This window comes from Centrocercus urophasianus, unplaced genomic scaffold (genome assembly GCF_019232065.1).
Source record: "Centrocercus urophasianus isolate 14NV4802_14NV808 unplaced genomic scaffold, USGS_Curo_1.0 seq_12, whole genome shotgun sequence".
Lineage (NCBI taxonomy): Eukaryota > Metazoa > Chordata > Aves > Galliformes > Phasianidae > Centrocercus > Centrocercus urophasianus.
Genome location: NW_024884364.1, coordinates 60,773,953 through 60,794,291, shown reverse-complemented (window position 1 = coordinate 60,794,291; position 20,339 = coordinate 60,773,953). Strand labels below are relative to the sequence as shown.

The following is a 20,339-nucleotide window of genomic DNA, read 5'->3' as shown; positions in this document are numbered from 1 at the left end:
TAAAATACATAACCCTAACATAAGATCTTTAGTAAAGTGATTTAAGTGCAGCTGAGATCAGTTGACTGCTGAAGCATATCAGCTGAGTAACTACATATAGATTTAAGGGTTTAGAAATTAAACTTGAGATATGTCTTCTCCGTATGGGTGTTAATGCAAAATACTATTTAGTAAGAGTGACATTCTGTTAACTTACTTTCTAGGAAGCTTAGAGATCTAAGGATGGGAAAATGGAGTCTTTCTTCTGAGTGAGGCTAATGTAAATTAGCTGCTGTACTAAGCAATAGCAATATGGTAGCCCCCATCTAGTGGAGAAAAATCTACGTTATACAACTGCAGCCCCTGCAAAAAGGAGTGTTCAGCTGGGTGTGGATTTTACTTCCTTCAGCTTGTTCAAAGGATGTAGATCAGGATTACTTTGCATTGTAACTCTTCTGGCTGAAATGCTACAAATACCAAATACAGCGCTTTTTCCTTTTTCGTTGGTGTACTGGCTGCCCTTTTGGGCTCAGGCAGTTTTGATCCCTCTGGTTGGGATTTGTTGGCTGTCTCACGTTGTGGCTCAGCGTGAGCTGCCTGGAACTGCTGAGCTCCAGCTGTGGGGTTTGGACACATACATATTGCTACTGGCCAACATGCTCTCTCTGGCTTCTACACTACAGCCACCGCATAACTAGATAAGGGAGACGAGTGTTGCTTTTTTTTTTTCCCTCACAGAAAGCATGTCTAAAATAGTGTTGTGTGGGATTTTACGCCTTTGGACTGAGTCACCATGGCCATGAAGGACAATGCGTGACAGTGAGACTAGATAGCCTGGCTGCTCCCTTCAGGTGCAGCAAGGTAGGCTATATATTGCCAAGCCACTGCATTACAATGGAGCTGGTGATTTCTGCTTCAAATCCAGGAGCCCAGACACGGGTGCCCACGCAGCAAATTGCTCATTTCTTGCTGCTTCCTAAGTCTTTGGACAGAGCAGACAGATGCTGTGTATGTGCTTTCAAAAATTGATGGCACCATCTGGTGGTTGTACAGGCAATGGCCAAGAAAGTCTGTCCTTTTCCCATCTTTAAAGTATTTTGTGCAGATTGCAGAAACTTGGTCAAGAATTGCAACATGAGTGCCCAGCAGCTTTACCAAAAAGTTCTGTATTTCACTGCAGTGTGGCTTCATAAATCCATGGTTGGTTTGTAAAACAATTTACCTTTGTGCCCGAGAGCCTTTCACATTTCAACCCATGCTCTGCCAATCTTTTAAAAGTCGTCTATTGTTCTGAAGAAGTCTGTTGGCCTTTCATTTAAGAAAAAATAAACATCTGTATTTCATGTCTAAAAAAAGTTGTTACCTTGAAAACTGGTGGTAGAATTTTCAACTTGAAGAATAACTAATTTCTTAAGTCAGTTAGCTTCTCTGGAGAATACAAAATGCATTTTATATTCTCTGCTACATGAAGCCAAATTACAGCTAATCACTTTTAATTCGATTTCCATCCTGTGTGACTCATTAATATAATAACATTGTGCAGCATATAATATGAAGGTGTTTTTTGTTGTTTTTTCTTTAGTTCAGTGAGCTTTAATCATTTCTAACTGAAAACAAGCACTAGTCCAGTAATAATGATTAGGTTCTTGGTCCACCAAGGTGAAACGGGTTTTGTTGATAAAATTCTTCAATAAAAAGTGCATAAGTTTGTATTCTGTGCATTTTGAAGTCAGTAGCCAACTATCACACAGTATTTACTAGTATTAGACCTTACATCTGACACTGAGATGGGAAGCACAGGCTGTGTTCCTACAGTGCCAATTAATTACAGGAGGGAATTTATTTTTTTAATGGATTTAATCCAAAGATTGGAGACCCTTGCATCCAGACTAAGTCATTCTTCCAAGATTTTTCTTTTGTACTGCAGGACTCTGTGACCACACTTGTATGATGGTTATTTATGTTCATGCATCCAAATGTGATTGAATATACTTTAAGCCAAAGGACGAATACTCTTCTTTGTAGACCACAATCCAGATGGTAGAGCTCCTTGTGCTGGATAGACCTTTAGCCTAATTTGAAGAGGTATCTACAGATGTCAGTATGTCAGATGTCAGATGCTTTCAGCCATTTTAGGCCACTGAAACTCTGCACTGCTGTCTGCTCTGACATGCTTTTGACAAGCAAAATCACCTTTTTTTCAGGTAAAGATCTCCCCCACAGCAACCACAGTTACATCAGTGCTCAGAAGCTCTTTCCTGGGTCGAAGAAGGGTTTTGGGGATGCCTTTTTATCTCATGAATGCTTTCAGTTGACATGGAAAGAATAGAGAAAAAACATCTTAGCTCTAGGCTACAACCACTAGAAAAGTGAAAAGCAGCAGGTATAAGGAGGAATTAAGCATAAATTTAATAAATGGAAAGTCCTCTACTAGGGAGATGTACCTAACAGAGCTAACACAGTCTGTGAATTAGTGAACACTAGTGCCCACTTGCAAGGGGAAATTTACCTATAATTGTGGGTATTTTGTAAGGTATTAATGTCCATGTCTGCTCTGTTGCTATGGAATAAACTCAAGCGTCATATCTTCCTCTGGTGATTAGCAGCTGCTTTCTCTCTGACCACCACTGCAAGTTCTCCTGAATGTAAATCTCCACCTAAAGGTAACAGTGGGCTGTATGGGTTTTAGTAGTGTGGATGGAACGATTTGGACTCAAGACTGAAAATGAGTCCTGGGATTTTATTTGGCAGTATATGTATAGCCTATACGGCTACTGCTAGATTAGTGAGTCTAGCTCTTGTGTTTCTCTCTGCTCCACAACAAACATTATTAGCCTGGAAGGAGTTGGTCTTGGCATAATCAAAGATTATTTAATAGTAGAGGGCTCTTTAGTCTTGCAGAAAAGCACAGGTGCAGTGAGTTGAAGTCAATGCTAAACAAATTGAAACCATGAAGTGGACTCAGATTTGATGACAGTAAACTGTAGGATCATCTTTGTCAAGGTTATGGATGGTTCTCCATCACTGACATCTTCAAATCTCACATTACTTTTCACGTAACCTCATGAAATATATCCAGAAGTTATGAACTTAACACAGAAGTCTGGAGGTGAAATTAATTGGCTTTGTTATTCAGAGGGTCATTCTAGAGCAGGCTATCAAAAGAAGGGCTCTGTGAACTGCTTTTATGGTCAGGTTAAATCTTATTGCCAGAATGTGTTCCCTACTGGAAGTTGTTTCAGATTCGCATATTGAAAATGTAGAAAACAGTTGGTCAGAATTTTTAATGCAGATTTTCTGGAATTGAAATCTGTGAAGGAAATACAATCTTTAACATGACCATAACCGAAATATTCTCTCTACTAAAAACACCATTCCTCAGCTATCAAGTAACACACATGACAACCCCATGATGAATCTTTTGATGCGTCTAAGGGCTTGTCAGCAAAACTGTCATCTAGCTAGTATTTTCTAGTCTAGAAGAAACAGAATTTATGCTGTATAAGGGGTGCAGGAAGGCTTCAGCGTATTTTTCTAAATAATATGTAGTCTGATGCTTCTTTTACTCTATTTTTTGGCCAGTTAAGTTCCATATGTACAGCCTGAATATACTGATATTACAGAAGACCTGTTAGGCTACTTTAATTTGCTTGCCAGATATTTTTCAGTAAGAAAAGTAATTGGAGCCCCTTTCATGGAAAGCTTCTTCCAGTTTGCAGAGCCTCTCATATTAGAAGGGGCAAAGCCTTCTGATTGTATAGTTTCTTTTTCTTTTGTTTTTTTACCTAAAGTTTTTTCCAGATTTAGCTAAGTCTAATATTCTTCCCTGCTCTAACTTGTTATCCCGAGGGAAAAGGGTAGGCAATGTGTCAACCAAACACAAATATTTGAACCATTATGCAGCACACGTTATGTTTGGATGCCGAAGAGTGAATCTCTTGTCAACGGCAAAGAAAATGAGATTCTTGGTTTTTTTCCTAGTAGCATCTCTCTAGATTTATCATGGGCACTCCATTTTTGCAACCTCTGGGACAAGGCCAGGGAGAAAGCTGTCCTAGGCCTCCTGGCTCTTCTTCACAACAGTAGAGGATCAAAGCCTTCACAGTTGAGGCAAAGAAGGATTAGTTGAAACCCCAGAGATGCAGGCCTTGCTCCACTGGCTTGCCTTGTTGAGATCTAACAGCCCACATTGAGATCCCACTTTAATTTCATTAGTTTAGTCATTTGAGCTGCAGTTAAATGCAGAATTGTTTGAGCTTTGAGGTAGGAATTACTTGAAAGTACAGTAAAGGACCTCTTACTACAATTGTAATAACGAGGGAGAAAGTCTGCTCTTTTACTTAAAATCTGAAGTTTCCATTTGGAGAAAATATTAAGAGAATAACACACAGTTGAGTATATGGAAGCAAGTGTCATTTCTGTTAAATTACACTATCCTGTCTCACAGTGAGCACAATGTCAGTATGCACCATGGTAGAATTTTTAGTGCACTGGGATAATAGCAAATCTGGCACTTCTAAATCCTTTGGCCTCAAAAATATATCATTTTCTTTTAGGGGTTTTTTTTCAGTGTAATTAGATGCAAACTAAACTGACTGCTTTAGAGATATGGAGGGAGACTGCACATTCTGCACAAATAATTGTCCTGTAACCATGGAGGGGATGTGAGCAGGATTTAGTCTGTATGTGAAATGGCACTGCTGTTGTAGTTTCCTTAGATCATAGTCTTCTGCATCTGCATCTGTGCTCTCTGTGTCTCATAGACATTCAAGATCATCTAGTTCCAACCCCTGTGCTATAGGCAGGGACATCTCCCTCTAGACCAGGTTGCTCAAAGCCCCATCCAGGCTGGACTTGAATGCTTCCAGGAGCCTCTTCCCTTCTGAAATGAGTTCAAGCATATGAAGGTGGGGAAAATCAGGATACGCATGTAACATTTCACTAGTTGTTTAGATCATCTTGATTTTGGAACTTCCGTCTTTCTATTCCTTCTGGAGGTTTCAGATCATGATCATTCAGCCTTTTTTGGGGCCTCATCTTGCAATCTCCTCCATTTGAATAGACCTTTTCAACCTAGCCCCTCCATGTGCTGTGATGAGTGCCAAGTGGGGTGACTTCCTCTAGAGACATGAAAGCTAGTTTGATGACAAATTGCTGGGCATAAACAGCTACTTTGTGTATTTTCTGCTCAATACCCATAAAATATAAAAAATTCAGATAGAAATAAATTAGTGCATTACTCGGATTATAGTGGGGTTATTTAGAGGTCCCTATCAGTGGTGTGTCATGCCCTGAAAATTAAATGTAACAGTGTTTCTGCTGCAACATTGAAACCTCAAGCATCTTATTTGAATATATACATATTCAATATATACACTGCTCAACTGGTGCATTTCACACAGGCTCTTCCTTCTCTTTAAGGTAAAAAAAATTCCACAAGAGCATGATAAATGTGAAAAACCTGCATTTCAGTCATTTAATATTCACTACTATGTATTCACTACTATGTATTCACTATAATAGTATTCACTACTATTCAGGTCATTTAGTATTTCAGATGTTCAGCTTAGTGTTTTGCAAGATAACTTATAGTAGTATTCTCAAAGATTTATATGTTTCGTATGTATTTTACAAGCCTTAAGGCAAAGAGGAGGAGAGTTGTTTCATACATTTGAGCTACATTACCACAAACAAGACAAACAGTTTTTATATTCTTGTGAAAAAGTTAATAACTCAAGTGATGCAACATCATTTTAATCAAGACAGCAATCAGTTCACGCTACAAACCTTATAATTGAGGTAATGTAATCAATGTAAGTAATCAGCTATAATAAGCAATTAAGTATCTAACTGTATCAAGCAATGACTAGAATTGTAGCCTTTAGTAATATCAATAATTGCATCATTAGAAACTTAGGTTTACCAGTAGCTTTTACACAAATTTTTTCACTACGTAAGATAGCTACTGTAAGTGCCATTGGAAGGTCCACACCTCATCCTGAGAGCCATTAGAGAATGAAACATAACTAAAGAAAAACAAGTCTTATTCTGGTGTCAGGCTTGGATTTAACACAGGTGTGATGCACTAAGGCAGGAGTAGTCTTTTTCCTTGGCGTCTTGTGTGGCGTTGGCTCTCCGTTACAGCCAAAGCCACCACCTCTGATGACATACCATTAGCAGCACAACAGCCCTCAGGTGAGCAGCATCTCTCAGCAGCCCTGCTCACACCTCTGTGCTGCCTGCCACCACCTATGCCTGCAGCAGCTGAAGGTTCCAGCCTGCTGAGCCTCCATGGAGATGTGCAGGAGTAGCAACTCTTGCTTCTTTAAATTGTTGTCCATGTGCCTGTGAAGACTGATGGACTTATCCTCTCACATTCATGCCAGGCAAAGTACAGCCAAAAGTCATTGGAAAAAAGAAAAACCCAAAAACTATTTGGAGAGGACTTAACTTTTCCTAACAGAATTTTATTCATATGGAACAGGCCTGTCTGTGCACATCATGTACCAACGGGTCAGCTCCTGCATCTGGAGGCCTTTTCCTTGGCTGTAGATGTAGTACTAGTCCTGAAATATTTCCCAAATAAAGTGGATAGAGGCAACCACTACGAAACAAAGTGGAACAAAAAGGACACCAAGGAAGTGCAAAATGAGATAGATCCACGTATGTGTGTTTTTATCCTTGAGAGTATGTAGGTATTCTGTGTTCTTGCTGGTTTGAAGGAACTGAATGTGAATATCTAGTGCTCCTGAACATTAAGAGAAAAGAATTCTGTAGGATCAAGTCTTTCAAATTAAATAGAATTCCTGAAAAGAGCTCCTGAAAAGCACAACGTGAAAGAAATCTGGTTTGTGAGAGTTAAGAAGTATTTAAGCCATACTGCCTGTTTTTCCTATTCTCAGTGCTGGAGTTGGATTATTTCTGAACAGCAGATGAGACAGGGGAAGTCCCTAGACCGGAGCTTTGCATTTCTGTGAGGAGGTCAGTTCCCAAGTTACATTCACAGGGCACAGAAATTGGGCTGTGAGAGTCCAGAAATAGCTTGTTCTTTCTCTTTTTGTGCTCACCCTTCCAAATCCAACTATGCACTGTGTACTCCCTGGCAGCCCAGGACTTTCTATGCTGTTAGTCAAAGCGGTGCTCTCGAGAACAAAACAGAGAAGAAAAAGTAGGAAGCAAACACTAGTATCACATGGGAGGAAAATGCAGAAATGAGAAGATTTAGAGTCACACTTGACAAGCTAAAACTAGACTGGCATTTGGATTCAAAAGCTGATGATGAGCTTGGTGGCAATGAGATAAGTGCTGTTATTATCTCTAGAAAAGACTTGTATGTAGCATAGTCAAAATGTGAAACAGGTAGGAAGTATCAGTAGACTTCGTGTAACTTAATACATTTTCCCAACTTACTTAACTTACTTCCTTTCATAAAGCAGAGAAACAAAAAAAGATGCTTTTCCAGCTGCTGTCTTTCAGACATCTCTCCATAAAGTTAAAGGCTTTATTTTCTAGCATCTGGATTTCCTTTCCAGGGCTGTCATTTTTTAGAACTTGGGGTTTCGTACAATCACAGCATTCCAGATTGCTGTCAGCCACGTGCTCACAGCCAATTTATTATGTATTTTGGTATTTGTAGTGAATGCAAGAGAGAGGGAGGTGCCACTGCTAGTTAAGTGCTTAGTATGCTGGTACTGCAGTCACGAAGTCAGGAGCACGCCTGCTCAAGCCAGTGTATCAAAGGCCTGGAGCCACAGACTAGCACTCCTGTAAGATCAGTCCTGAAACAGAAGGGGAAGAGAAGCCTACATTGCCCAGTGGTGATGACAGGCAGCCCCAGCACACTGACCCTTCCAAAAAGTCTCCTTTCCCTGTGCTCCATCCTGCCCAGTGACTCTTGCTGTTGGGCTCATATCTCTCTCCAGGTGCTCTCTGAAATACAGAAGTTATGAAAATAATGCCATTATTACATAAATTCCAGAGCAACATATGAGGAATACTGTTTTAATAACATTGTGTACCAAAGTTCAACTTCTCACAAATTAAAGGTAGGGCATTCTGTGGTCTACCAAGAGATTAAAGATTCTCTACCAAGCACGAGAGAAAATATAGATCTGTAAGAAGCTAACTGGTTTGTAGTGGTTATTGTAATTAGTTTGTTTTCCATCAGCTGATATGCATTCAGTATTTCAAACGGGAGAGTGTAGAGAGGGAGAAGGATATTATTTCTGCTCTTTTCTTAAAATAGTGAAGTTATGAAAGATAAATTGGTTTCTGAAAACCTCTTCTACTCCAGAAATTGTGAACTGAAAGCTGAATTGCATGGTTAGCCACCAGTGAGTAAATGTTGAAAGCAACAGTAAAAAAAAAACAAAACAACTTGCTTCTGATTTCAGGAGGTATAATTGTGTGCTTCATGTGGGAGTTGCAAGTCTCAGGGGCACAAAGTAGTTTGTTTGTTTTTTTTTCTTGTGTACAGAACTTTCTTGCTGTGGTGTTGAGGATGCTAATGCATACCTTATTCTTAAATGTTCCTATTAAGGAACTTCATGTCACAGCCTATATGGAAGGTGTTCATAACATGTTAAAAATATGTGAAAATTCTTCTGGGAATGCATTGAAGGTCTGAGAAACAGTTCTTAACCAGAGAGATACAGAAAGACAAAAGATCTGTAACATTACCTCTCATTACTTGTACAGGATGGCAGCTAATCTACTGCAGTTCAGATTCCAAGACCGTAATACACTCTGTTTGCTTTCGCAGACTGCTATTATGATGGCACCTTGTTTAATGAGATTCTTTGAAGGCTCTTTGGTCTGTAGGCTCCCATGTGCTGCCTCATGCCTTCAGCTACAGAGTCAGTGAGAGGCAGATACCTATGCTTCATAGAATCAGTAAGGTTGGAAAAGGCCACGAAGACCACCTGGTCCAACCACCAAGCCATTATCACCATGCCCACTAAACCATGTCACCTTTTCATCTGTCTCTCTAGAAAAGCATAAAAGCGGGTTGCCAAGAATACCTCTTTGTTCATACCTGCATGTCTGCTTTCATAAAGTTCACAGTGAGCCTGATCTTGAAAGGAGTGATAATCTCTGGAACACTGAGCTGCTGGCACAAGGCTGAGCTGGCGCTGAAGAATTGTGCTTCAGTTTGCTTTTAGGATTAAACTTGAAAAATCTTGGCAACTCATTGGATATTCGCTGCCATCTATGCTGTAGATTAAAAAAGACTTACAAAAATGTAATAGAGAAAAACAAGTAGAAAATAAAACACTTCAAGTTAATGAGCCACTAAAAACATTAGTCTGATTTTAGACTGCTCAGTTTTATTTTTATTAATCTTTCTGTTGTGCCTGGATCCGTTTTCTGGTCCCCGTGGCAACTGGTGTGGAAAAGCTCAAGTCATTACTGTTACATCTCTTAGAGTGACAAACGGAGTGGCAATGTCCAAATTGCTTATTGGGAATGGTTGTTGGCCCACGCTATTTCAAACCAGGCACCAAAGTTATTTTGGAAGACTGACAGCTTGCCCAAGCCAAAGCTATCACAGGCACAATTCTAACAACCTAATGGGCTGGATAATCAAGTTTCAGGCCTGGGAATGACTCCTGGCATTCTTTAATGTACACTTCTATTGATGTAGCCAGGGAAGCTAACATGAAATAAATACTGCAATTGGAAAAAAATAGCCCTCACTATATAATTATTTCAGTAAATTATTAAGCAAATTATGTTTCATGTCTGTAAAGTGTGGCACAGATTTCAGTCAATACCATTTACGCTACGTCTCCATTTTCATAAAGCAGCATATAAGTAAAGGAGGTGGAATTTTCCCTGTGTTATCCAAAATACATGCTCTCCAAGGAAACAAAAACAGGAGTAGAAATATGTACTTTCCATACCTCAGTTAAAAGCTACACAAAACCATCCTCCAAAGACATAAGGTCAAATTCATCAAAGATATTATTCAGAGTACTCTCCTTCTTCTCCTTACGCAAGTGATGTATTGCAGTGCTCTCACTATCAAGGAAATGTGTTGCTTTTTTTTAATTGGTATATGCAGCCAGCAAAACTAAAACCCTCTATATTTGGGCTGAATCTTATCTTACTTGGTGTGAAGCCTTTCCTCTTACCTGTCTGTTCATCATTCACAGATTCTAGTACACATGCATTCAAAATGTGGAAATAAAAACCATGTAAAAAGATCAGGGATAGCTATTTTCATCCGTAGGGTTCTATTCTGAGGAATTCTGATTTGCCTGCAATTAAGAGAATTACTGGCTATCCAGATTTTTTTTTTGACACAACTAAAAATTTTAAGATCTGCTAATTGGAGCTCCACTGATGTTATGTAGTGGAAAAACACCAACAGGTTGGCCAAAAGAGGGAGAAGTCTGTACAGAAACATAGCTGCATGCTTGAATTTGTTTATTGCTGTCTATAAAAGTGATAGTCATCTTCTCTTTTGTGTCTGCATACTCAGATCTTTTTGTTTCATACTGATACCATTTTTACTTTATGGATGAGTGTGTCTATGCATAACAGGCAGATGTAATCAGATTGCTGTCAGTTTAAGTTCAGAAAATGTTGTTTAATACAGCATTTATTTAAATACAAAAATAAGTAGGGATATAATAGGATATTATTGCTATGTACTTCAAAGCCACTGTTAATAGCATGTGTGTGTGTGTGTGTGTATGCACTTAAATACATAAACAGAATAGAAAAATAGCTCTGTCGCTACCGGTGTTGCTGTAAGCAGCAGAACCAAGGACTGGTTCTGTGACTTCTGTGACTTGGAAATCAAATCGAATCCTATAACAGTTCAGCAGTTCAGCACCCTGAATTTGCCCATATTTAAAAACTGCATACTTCAGGTATTGAGTTCTGCAAATGCCTGCATAAAAAAAAAAAGTTATCTAACTTTGTTATTTTTACACACCCTACCATCACTCATTTGTTTTGATTTGGAATGACCGGATTGACTGCATATACAGATGTATTTACAAGAAAAGGCTGGACATAGAAAGCTGCCTATAGCAGAGCACAGGGCCTGCTTTTCAAAATTGGGTGAATGAAAATGTACACACTTGCTATGACTGTGCATGTAGATATATCAACTGTATTCACAGTGGTTCCTTCCATAACACAGCTCTGATGTTTTTGGTGTATGGCAATATGAAGCAATAATAGCTGGTGTGGCTTAATCAATCATCTCTCTTTTAGGGACAGTGCTGCTTCTAGCACTTCACAAGCACCCATGGATAAAAACTGCTTTCTCCATCAAAGACCACATTAATAAAATGACCTTTAAAAAAAAAAAATTAAATAAGAGGAAGGAGGTGTAAAGAGTAGTAAATCTATGTGAGCCAAGAGATTAGGCTAGGGAGATGGTCTTCCAACAGTTGATGGATGCTGATTAGACAGCTTTCTCACTGTTTTTTGTTAAGATATAGAGATATCACAGAACATTTGAGTTGGAAGGGACCTTTAAATGTCATCTAGTCCAACTTGAGATATGGTTTAGTAGCTTGTGGTACTAACAGGAATGGGAGGGTGGTTGGACTAGATCTTGCAGGTTGTTTCCAACCTTGCGATTCTGTGATTCTGTAACTCCCCTGCACCAACAGCTAAATGAAATTGCTCAGAGCCCCAGACTTTTAATGTCTCCAAGGGCAAGAAATACAGTGTATCTGTTCCAGTTCCCTGTTCCAGTGCCTCACCGCTCTCATTGTGATAAAAACATTTTTTCTTACATCCAATCTTACATCCCATTTCCCTTCTTTTAGTTTGAAATTATTTCCCCTTGTCCTATCACAGCAGACCCCACGAAAGTGTCCATCCCCTTTTTTCTTGTAGCCTCCACTTAGATACTGGCCATAAAAGTGAAATTCCTTTTGCCAATATACCAAATGTACCAGTTGTTGACCCTCTAGATCCATCCAGATCTCAAATGATTTTTTCTGATCAGCAGGGCTGAGGAGAATGCCATCTGGTTCCCCATGCCTTTGACCATGTCTCACTTCCAGGATCTTCCAGGATAAAACAGAAGCTTGTTATTGTTGTGGATATGATGGACATCTTGTTTCATGGATTTGCTTTTCATGCTAGAAAAAGCTATTTGAAATGCTCACTCTTCTCCCATATCACCCCTATTTCATCCCCAAACAACAGATGAATCAGTGCTGGAGGATGACACTCTGTGAAGAGAAAAGTACAGTGTGGCCTTTGGCTGATCCTGTGCTTGCTGTGCGTGTTGAGAAATTGCAATGCTGTTAGCTCTACCAGTCAGATCTGTCCCTGGAAGTCATAGCTAAGGGTTGATGCTTTTCCAGGCCTGTGGAAGAATGCTGTCCTAGCTCAAGACACATTGTGCTGTTTGTGTGGTGTTTACATTTCCTATTGAGAAAATAATAGTTACTAACGCATTTTTTCTTACACTTGTGTGATATAAATATTTTTGGATGCAGGAAATTAATCTTTCCCTAACCCTTAGGAAATGGTATCCAAACTTTCTTAGGTTTGATAGAGTAATCAGAGAAGCCAACATGTTGTTGGATGAACTTTATTCATTGACCTCTCTGCATTCCTGCCTAGCTCTGCATTTTTACTGATATGTATTTTGGGTCAGCAGATTTATACAGTTCACACTTCATTATCTAACAAATACAGAATACTGAGAAGTGATCATAACGAGCATAGCTCTTTCTGCAATTCCTAGGTTGGTCGTGAATGAGTCAAAAAGCTTTAAAGCCCAGGCTGATGCAGTGAAAGTTAACAGACACTAATTTCTGCTAAAAACCAAAGTGATCTTTTGCTTGAAAGTTAGCATGGAAAGAGGAAACAGCAGATAGTGAGATGCCATCTTCTTTCTTGGAAGTGATGTGACTGACAGTGATGATGGCATTTGAGTGCTTTGAAGGTCCAGATCATGACTTGGGAATCACAGACTAACCAGACTAACTAGATTAGTGTCAAAAAGTTGAAAAATTATTTTATGATAACACAAGTCATTCTCACACTTTGGTTTGAGATATATACCAGATCACACAGAACTTTTCAGCTGCAAAATGCTCCCTAGGCAAATATGTACTTGTCCTGAAACTGGCTGAGGCATGCACCCTCTAGCCTTCATGTGGCCTTTTGCCAAGTTCAGAAACACGCATCTTTCATCTAGCCAAGGATATTTCATTGTGTACCTCCTTTGTATCAGCTTGTGGGAACTGTCACAGGCAAAACAGCAGCAAATATACCTTTTACAATAAGCATAAATGGAAAAGAAGACAAAAACAAATTTATTGTGAAGTACTTCCCCTGAATGTTTTCTTTTTTTTTTGTTTTGTTTTGTTTTGTTTTGTTTTGTTTTGTGGTTTTGAAGTGAATGAAGTAAATGGAATGCTTAAAGTGTCAGGTATTCTACCTTGTTTCACTATGGGCATTGCTGAAATCCCTTAAAAGAAAGTCATGTATCTTGAAGACATATGGTAAAGTAATACTTTGTGCTGGGTAAGAAACTGTACCAGGCAAAGAAGTGACTGGACCATTCTCACATAGTAGTGCTGTTTGACACTGGGGAAGGAAGTGTTTTAATCCCAGGCGATGTCCTCTCAAGACAATTGACAGGGACAGTGAAAATTAAATGATACTCAGATAGCTTAGTGGCAAACTGAGGAAGAAAAATGTAACACTGAGGAGATCTTTTACAGAAAGAAGCCAATACCAGAGTATGTGAGCTGCTTACCCAACTGTCTGCTTTGGTTCCAGCTTCATGGAGCTGTAAACATCCGGCACGGGGATATGAGACACAGTGCTTTCAAACTTCCTCCAGACTGAGTGCTTTTCTGGATATTTTTTTCTCTTTACAGGAACCTAGACCTTTGTATAACAGAAGATGCCAGTTTTATTCAAGTGGAGTAGGATTCCTATATGATGCCTACCAAACAGAGGTAAACAAATTTGCTTCTTCATATGTTCATTCCTCTTGTGTTTCAAGGAGCTGAGGAGGAGGAAGTCAGTCATTTGAGAGTGTCTCTGTGCATGTAGGTTGATGGTAACCCAACTGTTTTTCCCTCCCATAAGTGGTCCCCCATCTGCCTGGGCTCTGATGTTTGCAAATCATTACAATCAGTAAGATTTTGAGTCATCATCAGTGTTTGTATTCAACACACTACTCTGGGATTGGAATGATTATCATATATATTGTATAAGAGATGTCTGAAATGTTTTTATCACACTGACTTTCTCTGAGGAGGTTTTTGTTGACCTGCAATGTCCAGAAGACTTCAAGTATTCTCTGTATTTATCCTGCTCAGGCCAAGAATGTCAGTGGTTTGTGTGCAGTTTTTATTGTCTCAAGGATATTAAAATGATATGAACAGTGCTTATACCCAAAGGGTTAGCCTCTGGAGAAATCCAGATTTAGTTTCCTTTCCGATTATTCATTTTAATATTATGGTAAATTTTTGGGAGTGAAAAGGAAATCAGGCAGAGCAGGATAGAGAACAAACTCACAAGAAGCCATATATTCATTTGTCCTGTGGTTGTGAAAAGGGGTACTGGGAATGCTACTGTTAATAATTCTAGGTAGGTTAGCAAAGTCTATTACTAACCTAAGCAGTTAGTTACTTAAATCTTGTTGCTAGGGCACCCTGCTGTCGTTTCCAGACAATACATGACAAAAATGTTTCATTGACCTCCTTGCTTCAAGAGCTACCCTGACAAACTTCCAACATGTCAATGCACATCCAGGCAGAGACACATCCCATATAATGCCTCTGATTCCTCTGATAAGTGTGTAGCTCAGGTCATTCTGACCTCAACTCCCTGCAGGTGACCCCAGCCTCAGTCTTCTGCCTGGACAGATTTTCTTAGCTCTGCATGTATTGGAAATGTCTCAGTTTGGGCCGTCCTGAACTCCTTTCTCTATTCCAGCAAAAAGTCCCCCACAGACATATCTTTTTAAAAGTGTGGTTAGTTTGTAATAACATTCTTGTCTGGTTGTCTACCAAGCTGGAGTCAGCATGTGCTAATTCAGTTACTAATCTGTGGCATTTAAACTTGGCTTTTGCTTTCCTGAAGTTAGCCAGCAGGAGAATGCTCTACATTCCAGGCAAACACCAAACCAGGAAGACAGATTGTTTTCTGAGAGTGAGTTTCCTTTTGATTGCCATCTCTAGCTTCTGAGTGGTCTCCAGCTCATGGAGTCGGGTGGTAATATTTCTTTTATTTGCTCAAAGCAAAAATGATTAGATTTTCTTGCAATCTCTATGAGGTGGGAATTTCTCTTGAATTGTGCTGAAGGATAGACAGTCAAAAACAGCCAGAATATGAAAAAGTTAAATGTCTGGTCACCGAAATGGAAAAATAGTCCTTGACATGCAAGATACCCACAAGTGGCCTGTTTTCCACCCTTGCTCACACCACACAGAAATTTGTTTATTTTGGTTTATCCACTGATCTCCTAAAAAGGATTGTCTTGCTCTATGTATATTTTAAAATTCAGTGACAAAAATAGACAACTAAAATAACTCCCTTGGACAAAAATTTAATACATTTTGAAACCTCAAAATCGTTCTGTGATTCTGTGTCCAAGATCTTGCCAATCTCCTTCTTTCATCCTTCTAGCCTTCCACAGTTAGAAGGGGCAAACTGGAGAGGGGAACTCTCTTTTTTTCTATCAGAAACAAATTACTACTTCTCTTCTATCAGAAATGATCCCCAAAGCCATGTATCAGAAAAAAAAAAAAAGCCACATTTTAGCAGCCCTCTCCATCTTACAGTATACTCTGTTCCCAACCACACGTGTGATGGAACAAGAGTATTTTAGCTATGTGAGTCCTAGGCCATTTTGTCTGTGGACAGAGGCTGAAAGCCAAAGTCTTGTGTTCCTTCAATGCAAAAGTATTAGAGCCTTCGAACAAAATGGCCTGGGTAGCAGATACATTGGTAGGGTCTACTCCAGGATCAGTTTTCAAAATGCTTCGAGAAATAGCCATGTGATATTTCAGTTACTTCTGAGGTGGATCTCGATTAATTTGAGATAGCCATTGACATATGATTGCAATTCAAATTGGAACCATCCTTTCATAATCTAACTTCCATTTTGGATTAGAACAGCTGGTTTGTTCCGGAGGCTAACCATACATTTAGCCTTGTCCTGGGCAGCAAAGCAATCCCAGGGCATCGTTTTGTCTTCCTTTTAGTTTTATCCTCCTTCTAACTTCACTGTTGAAATAAACGGTGCTAAGCACAAGTTGGCAAGTCTGAGATCAGCAGCAAGGTGAACTTTCTCTGGTGCTGATAGTTGCATAAGACCTTCCTTTCTGTCAGGAGCAAACACATGAGGACTACAGGCTCATTGACAATGGCAGTTTTCACACTGAGAAAGATGTGTAGATCCAAACCTCAGGAGCTGAGAAACATGGGGTAACATTTGTGAAGACTGTCTCATAAAAGAACATATTCATGGCTAAGCAGGAATGAGAGGAACTGTCTGACAGAAGCTTCTCAAAAGCTACCTAAGCAAGGTATTTCTGCTCTATCATTATGAGGAATTTTCCATTCAGTAATGCATTTTATATGCATTTTGCAAACAAAATACTTCTCAGCTGTTACAGCTTTTTTTTTTTTTTTTGTCAAAAACCATAGAAAAAATGTATTTTCTGTCCTGCTGGCTTTTAAAACATAACAGTTCTCTAGGATTTCAAACGCAAACTAAAAATCTCAGGAAAAAGATGTAAAATATTTCAGTTGGTCTGTGGAGCCAAATAGAAGATACATTCTTACCATATTTAAGGATTCATTAAAAGGATTTCTTGTTTAGTTAGATTCTTGTTTTGTTAGATTGAGATTGGCTTATGTGTGTCTACCTTTCTTGTACTAACCCAGTCCATGCAGTTCCTGCTCACAGAAATAAATCTTTTCATCTTTATATTCAGGAGCCTGCAAAATAAATATTTTAGGCTTTATATTCAGGAGTCTGCTGTGAATGTTAGTTATTTGCTGGAGTGCTTGGATCTTCTGTGAGTGATTTTGTTTGTGGGTTTGGAGATCATTGCTGTTGTTCTTAATTATTTCCTTTCCTTGGGAGGATGTTACTGACAGGCAAGAGCTCCCATTTTCTAAAAACTGGCCTTTTTGTCCATTTCCCCACTAGAAAGGATTTTATATGCAGTGGCTTACCACAGTGTGTCTCCCAGGACACATTGTCACTGTGTCACTGCTGTAGGGATCGCTGTGAACTCGGGTTTTAGCAAAGTAGTGTGGAGCACTGTAACAGTGACTGAAAACTTTGCTGTGCCCTGGAACGCCATCCTGCTTAACAGTAAGTGCACTGCAGTACCTGAATCTTGGGGGTCAGTATGGTGACTTGTACGTTGCACTGAAACACTGAGATTAAAAGTTGGTCTCTTCTTTTTTTGGCAGGTGACATGTTACACCTTAAACACCAAGTGCCAGCTGAAAGTAAAGAGTAACACGTGCTATTGCTGTGACCTGTACAACTGTGAGAAGTAAGTACCTGTGTGCAGTCAATGGCCTCTGAGAAATCCCTCATTGTTTGTACTTCCTCATCAGTGATGGGAACATTTCCCATTAGGTCTGGAGAAGCAAAGTAGGGGGCTTGCATGCTGAGTAAGTCAGTTTCTTGGTCACTGGTATCCAGATGTCATGGGCAGGACTCAGGTGTTATCTGTTGTTGTAGTCATTTTTCTAAAGTATATCAGTAAGCTCTTTGCTGCGTGATCAAATCCAACCACTCTGTCATAGCTCTGTCAAGATTTACTGGTGATTTTGCAATGCAGTTTTCTCACTAGGTTTCATTAATCGTTTCTTCTACCAAAATGGGGAAAACAAAATGAATAGAAACACAAGTGGCCATATATAGAGATCACACTGCAGGCAAATGCAGAGCTTTTTTGTTAGTAATAGCTTCTGTATGCATGGGATTTTACTGAGTTGCCATAGGATAGATACAGAGGGTCTTGTGAGTGTTTCCTGAAGCTGTCCGTATGACTTCATCATTACTGAAGCATGAGAAGCCAGGAGAGAAGAAGGGAGGAAACATCTGGATATCCTTACAAAGATCAGCAGAAGGCTATCACGGAGTTGCCATGCAGTCATTTACCAGGATTACAGCGGTGGTTAGGAAAACTACATCACAGCCAAGTCCAGGGGTTTATAATGGGGAACAGAAATGGAATGAACTGACACAACTGGCTGGCCACCTGCAATGTAGATTCCAATGGCAAGCAGCATCATGAGTTGCCACATACAAGAAGCCAAAGAGAATTTCCTGGAATGCATCTTCTGCCGCATTCATTCTCCACACAGCTCAGGATCATCTTATCATGCACTTACCATGCCTCTGTAACCATCTACAGTTCACATAGACTTCCTCTTCTTTCTTTTCCTCTGTATATTTCACATCTTTCTTCCTTCCCATGTCTCCTGTTCTGTCTTGTACTTTTTTTCTTCTTTTCACATATAACCTGCCCTGAGTAGCCTCAGTCCTCTGTCAGCTTTGACCAGCGTGCTACAGATGTAGGATTTCAGTGTATGACAATGAGTCTGGCAATATGAGGTAATTCACAAGATTTATGCATGAAAGAGTTGCTTTTGCCCAGCACTAGGGCAGGTACTGAGAACAATAACAGGACATTGTTTTCAGGTTTTGCAGTAAAACATTTCTCAATTTCAGCAAGGTGATGAGGATTGACTCCACAGTATGCCTGGTCTACAATAACCATTGCAGTGTACAAATAAAAACAAGCAAACTTCTGGGTAGTATAGTACATAGTTTGAAGGCACATCTTTATACTGTACTTTGTAGCATCTGTTAGTTTGGAACTGCAGACACCATAAACAAATGTGGTCAGCTGCAAAGTCTCCTTTCCTGTGGTTGAATTAATGCTGGAGCAACTTGACAGAGATGCCAGCAGATTTCCGAGTGAACTGGTAAAAAGAGCTGTGTTGAGCTAGTATCTAAATGGCAAGGGCAGCACCTGTAACCAGGTTACCTTTCTGTTCAGAGGCCCTCAGCAAAGAATTAGGATACCTTGCTTGTGCCAACACTGATCAGCTTAACTAGAGTTGGTTTTTGTAGAACTAAATGTTCCCTCCATCCCTGGAGGTGTTCAAGGCCAGATTGAATGGGACCCTGGGCAGCCTGGTCTAGTATTAAATGGGGAGGTTGGTGGCCCTGCGTGTGGCAGGGGGGTTGGAGATTCATGGTCCTTGAATTCCCTTCCAACCCTGGCCATTCTGTGATTCTGTGAAATGTCTAATGGTTATTTTAGCCAAGCAGAGCTTTCTTCAGTTCATCCAAGCACTGTTAACATTCATAGGTGGGAGTGTGGATTAAGTACTTTGCCAGAGAGAAAAGTAAGCAGGAAGGATTCAGATCCTCTGGTTCTCTTTGTTTTGTGCAAAACACAGCAGTGACGCTATCTGCATTCCCTTTCAGCTCAGAGCAGTCCTCCAGCTACTATGAATTTCTTGGCGTGAGCAGCTGTCAGGATGTGGTTCACCTGTATAGGTTGCTGTGGTCCTCCACAGTCCTGAACATCATTGGGTTGTTTCTGGGGATCATCACAGCAGCCATTCTTGGAGCATTTAAAGACATGGTAAGGCTTATGGTTTTTTGCCTTCTGTAATGACTTCTGTGCTTGTTGATGTTATCAAGTGAGTTAAAAACCAAGCGTTAAGTACACAAAAGAGGCACTTTAAACATGTTTCATGTGTGGTCTGGGAGTCTGGAGCCACATATTTAGACTAAGCAGTTGCCAGCTGCTCACAGCTAAGTAGGTCAGGTCTGGTCAATACATGAGTGGAAGGGGAAAAACAGGCGTCTGCATGAACAGATGCTGGTGCTTCATTTCTGACATCTTTTTTTTCCTTCTAATTCAGCACTGAACATGTGAGCAAGAGCAGAGTTAAGGGTTGCAAGTTTGTAGATAACATAAAAGTAAAGTCCTTAGTGTGATGATTTATGTACTTGTTTTCCCAAGAATAGGGATTAACACTGAAGGACCTGTCAAGTTTTTATTCAAATAATTATTTTCAGGTCACATTAATCTCCTCTGTTGTTTCACTGAAGACTGCCTCTCTTTAACTGCTCCCTGTATCACACTGATACATGCCGCTGCTTTCAGAAGAGGCTGTGTGTGAGAAGAAATGGACCAGTGAAGTGACTCCCAATGGGATGGGCACTCAGAAGCATAAGTGATCCCCCACCCAAAGGGCTTCTGAACTGAGCAGGTGAAGGTGTGGGGATAGGGCTGAAGTTCAAGAGCAGAAGCACTGTGTGAGAACAGCAAATGTCTGCTGGTGGCAGCAGCAAATTTCTTGTGACTATTCACATG

The 20,339-nt window shown here is 39.9% G+C and overlaps 1 protein-coding gene across 7 annotated transcripts in view; it reads left to right on the top strand.

Annotated features, from left to right (window-relative positions):
• TMEM255B (transmembrane protein 255B) overlaps positions 1 to 20,339 on the top strand; it is a 67,663-nt gene that overhangs the window by 36,687 nt on the left and 10,637 nt on the right. For all 7 annotated transcript variants that reach the window (XR_006167441.1, XR_006167440.1, XR_006167439.1 and 4 more), the window contains exons 5-7: positions 13,845 to 13,925; positions 17,404 to 17,489; positions 19,442 to 19,601. Coding sequence is in view for 4 of the 7 variants with exons in the window: in XM_042810982.1 (XP_042666916.1) it covers positions 13,845 to 13,925; positions 17,404 to 17,489; positions 19,442 to 19,601 (327 nt within the window). In the remaining 3 variants the exon portion in view is untranslated. The remainder of the gene's footprint in view (positions 1 to 13,844; positions 13,926 to 17,403; positions 17,490 to 19,441; positions 19,602 to 20,339) is intronic.